The 3,604-nt window shown below is 39.8% G+C and overlaps 1 protein-coding gene across 1 annotated transcript in view; it reads right to left on the bottom strand.

Moving 5' to 3' along the window:
- Positions 1 to 3,604, bottom strand: part of il11ra (interleukin 11 receptor subunit alpha) — a gene marked incomplete at its 3' end in the record, with an annotated part of 54,281 nt that continues 50,677 nt past the window's right edge. The window contains 4 exon segments of the mRNA XM_032539281.1: positions 1 to 442; positions 1,107 to 1,186; positions 1,333 to 1,438; positions 3,471 to 3,560. Of these exon segments, the coding sequence (XP_032395172.1) occupies positions 1,108 to 1,186; positions 1,333 to 1,438; positions 3,471 to 3,560 (275 nt within the window).

Below are 3,604 nucleotides of genomic sequence, written 5' to 3'. Positions count from 1 at the left end.
GGGGGGGCAGCATTGGTTGTGAGTGAACTCAAATGTCCTGATGCTGTGTTGCTCCTACAGTCTGCTGAGCTGCAGTGAAGTTGCTGAGGTGAAAATAAAGAAACAGACTAGGGTCTGTTTTCCCTGTCCCCATGGACAGTAGCTGGAGTCTGCTGATGGATTATGGGTAGTGCACATAGATGTGACCACGTAATCCGTCCAGGAAAATCTCGCAAAACATACCCTTCAGTCAGCTTTTATGTAGTGGGTAACTTCACCCTAATCCGCAAAGTTCCTTGTATGGGTTCATCCCTGTCCTGGATCCTGGTTGGACCTTCGCTGATGCATACTAGTTAACGTAGTTAAATATGAAGGGTCAGCTTGATACAGTGGTAAAGGCAGATGCTGACTCTTCGGAGGAGCCCTAGAACGGGCTGACGAGGAGAAGATGCTTGAAATCAACCTGAGAAGAGAAAATAAAAGAGAAGAGACAAGAGTAAATCAGTTAGTCAAAAATAGAGATTGGAGAAGAGAAGACATGAAGAAGAGTTGAGAGGAGGAAAACAGAAAAGGACAACTTAAAAAAACAACAACACATAAATCATTATGTAATTAAACACTGCCTTAAAATCACAAATTTAAATAACAGAGCTGAATGAGCGATTTGCAGGCATATTTACAGGGTTATAATCTGTGTATGTGTGTGGGTGTATGTGTGTGGGGCTTATAATCATATGTTGGCTGGATATCTGAAGGGTTGTCTGAATGTTTTTTATAGCAGTACTTTGAACCATTTAAATTCATACTAGGGCAGAGCCTTGCTATGCATAACTCCCATTTGAGGAAATGTTGTGGTACTCCTTAAGAAGTGACACTTAATTAGAATTTTAATTATCCCCGCAGCAGATGCTGTTTGCCATCCAGAGGTCTAAAACTATCTGCCAAACAAGCTGAACTCAGAACATAAAACTGGTGTGTGGCCATTGGTGAAAACTCAACATACTCATAACACATGTGCAACAAGACAGATGGCACCAAGACAGACCAACTGAATCTGACATGACATGGTTAAGAGAAGATTTTAAGACAAAGAACAAAAAGCGTCTATGCATCTATGTGTGTCTTACATTAGATCGGCATGGACTTCATCTTGACCATGGAGGTGAGTTCCTGTTTAGTCACATGATCATGCCGCCTCTGCCTCACCCTGGAAATATAAAACAATACGTAAACGACAATAAAATGTCATTCTTTAAAAAAAACGAAATCTTACTCAAATACAGAGAGGAAGACCACACAGGCTGTGGCCTGTGGATGTGGTATGTGGTGTGTGTGTGTGTGTATGTGTCTTACCACACGACAAAGATGAGGGAAAGGACGGTGGTGAGGATGACCACGGAGAACAAAACCAGCAGAATCACCAAACCCAAATTACCTTCATCCTCAGGATGATCAGGATCTGAATGGGAAAAAAGGGAAAAAACAACAGGGGGGGGGGGTCAACAAAACAAGCAGGCTGGGAGATAGAGAGAGTTAAAGCAACGGAGAGGAGGGCTGACTCAAAGATGAAGGCCTGGAGAGCAAGGTGAAGATGGAAATAGAGGAACAGATACAAGACAGAAGAGACAGATGTAAAAAGGCAGTGAAAAAAAAGAAAATTAAAGTTGAAAACCAAAAACCAAATATAGTTAAGCAATAAGCTGGACAATAAATGGTTCACAAATCGCTTCTCACCAAGAAAATTATATTTATATTATTATAGTATTTCATATCTTCACGCACTCGTTTTAATCTAACGCGTTTTTGTGTCTGAGGCAAAATAAAGAGCAGAAATAAAGAGTGTGTGTGTTCCCAAATATAATTACTCTCTGCTGAGAAGTTAATTTTAAATGTGCCATTTTAGTTTTCATGCAAACATGCATTTATCATACTGAGAGGGGTAAACAAGTCTCATTCTCACACACACACACACACACACACAGAACAAAACTGTGTTTATTGCTAACTGTAAAACAAAGCAAAAAAAACATAGCAGGCACACACACACACACACACAAACAATAAAATGAGCAAAAGCATGATTCATGAGCACATCTGCAAAAGAGAGTGGGCAACACACACACACACACACACACACACACACACACACACACACACACACACACACACACACACACACACACACACACACACACACACACACACACACCATCTGGTTCACAGCAGACCATCTTAAATGTGACAGCATCAGTAACGGCAACTTCCAGCCTCTTCTCTACTGCCAAAACTGTGTCTATATGTCTCCTTGTATATCCTGTATGTGCGTGTGTGTGTGTTTACGAATGTATTCTAGTTGTATGTATCCTGCATGTGTATATTTTAGATGTCATATTTTTCACCAGCAGGCTGTTTTTTCCTGTGTTTTTGTCCATGTAATGTATATGTGAGCTGCTATGCACTTAACTTTTCATCCACGGCACATATTGTAGAGAACATAATACCCTGGAGGTACAAATTACGGCAATTATATGCAATTTGGTAGCCAGACACAAGGTACTTGTACTGCTCTATCTAGATTATAATAAACAGTAAATAATGCCTTGTTACTTCATTAATGACTGATGCGGCTTCTTGTTGGTGCCAAATAATGGGGTCAAAAATACCCTCCTGCTGTGTGACTAGCTATGATTCACCTAGCTCATCAGGCTTAAACCCAGACTGACATGATTGTAAACAAGCAAGGAAAAGCCTTGTTTCAAAACCAATCCTACATTTGCTCAACTTGACTGTGATAATAATTCCACCTTAAAATGAGATAATGGATGTTTTGGTTTTTAATATAATGAAACAAGTTTTCGTGGGTGCATTTAATTACAAGCACTGGCATGCTCTAATAGTAGCAGTAGTAACATATGACTTGTGGTTGAAGCTATACTAGCAATGTAGCGGTAGATGCATCAAACACAGCAGTATTACTTACTTACAGTAAAAGTAACAGTAGTAGAGTATCTGTACTAGCAGGGTGCGATTTTTGCGAAATCCCCCCCTTTCAGGTCTATATAGTCCTGCCTCAGCAGAATTATTGTTTATCCCTGGTGAGAACAAAATGTATCCCCCCCTCAAAGTGATCAATGTTAATTCACTGCTGTGTTTTATGTTGACGCCACGTTGTGCTATGTCATTTTGATATTTTCCGTTGAATATTCAAGTTCATAAATAAGTGTTTTGGCATGCCTGGTCAAGCGGCAATGTATTGGAAGAGGGATTTAATTATTAAATTAATATAAATAATGAAATCACACCCTGTGTACTAGCAGCAGTAGAAATTGAATAAGTAGTAGCTTTTGGTAATTGTAGTAACTGAAGAGGAGCACCTCATAACAATAGTAATGACAGTAATTGTACTACAGTTGAGCTACAACATTATCACATCCATTATTAGGGTTTCTCCTGTATACAATCACATTCCAATTATCATTGAAATAACTTACTGTGTGACTTTGCAGTGGAGGTTTCGGGTTTTGTGTTGAAGGGGAAGTTGAAATTGTCTGGCAGCTCTGTAGATTCAGACGTGGGGGAGACTGTAGTACAAACAAAACACACGCACACACACACGCACACACAC

Source organism: Etheostoma spectabile, chromosome 16 (assembly GCF_008692095.1).
Source record: "Etheostoma spectabile isolate EspeVRDwgs_2016 chromosome 16, UIUC_Espe_1.0, whole genome shotgun sequence".
In the NCBI taxonomy this organism is placed as follows: domain Eukaryota; kingdom Metazoa; phylum Chordata; class Actinopteri; order Perciformes; family Percidae; genus Etheostoma; species Etheostoma spectabile.
The sequence above is the reverse complement of the archived record's forward strand: the minus strand, read 5'-3'. Positions and strand labels throughout refer to the sequence as shown.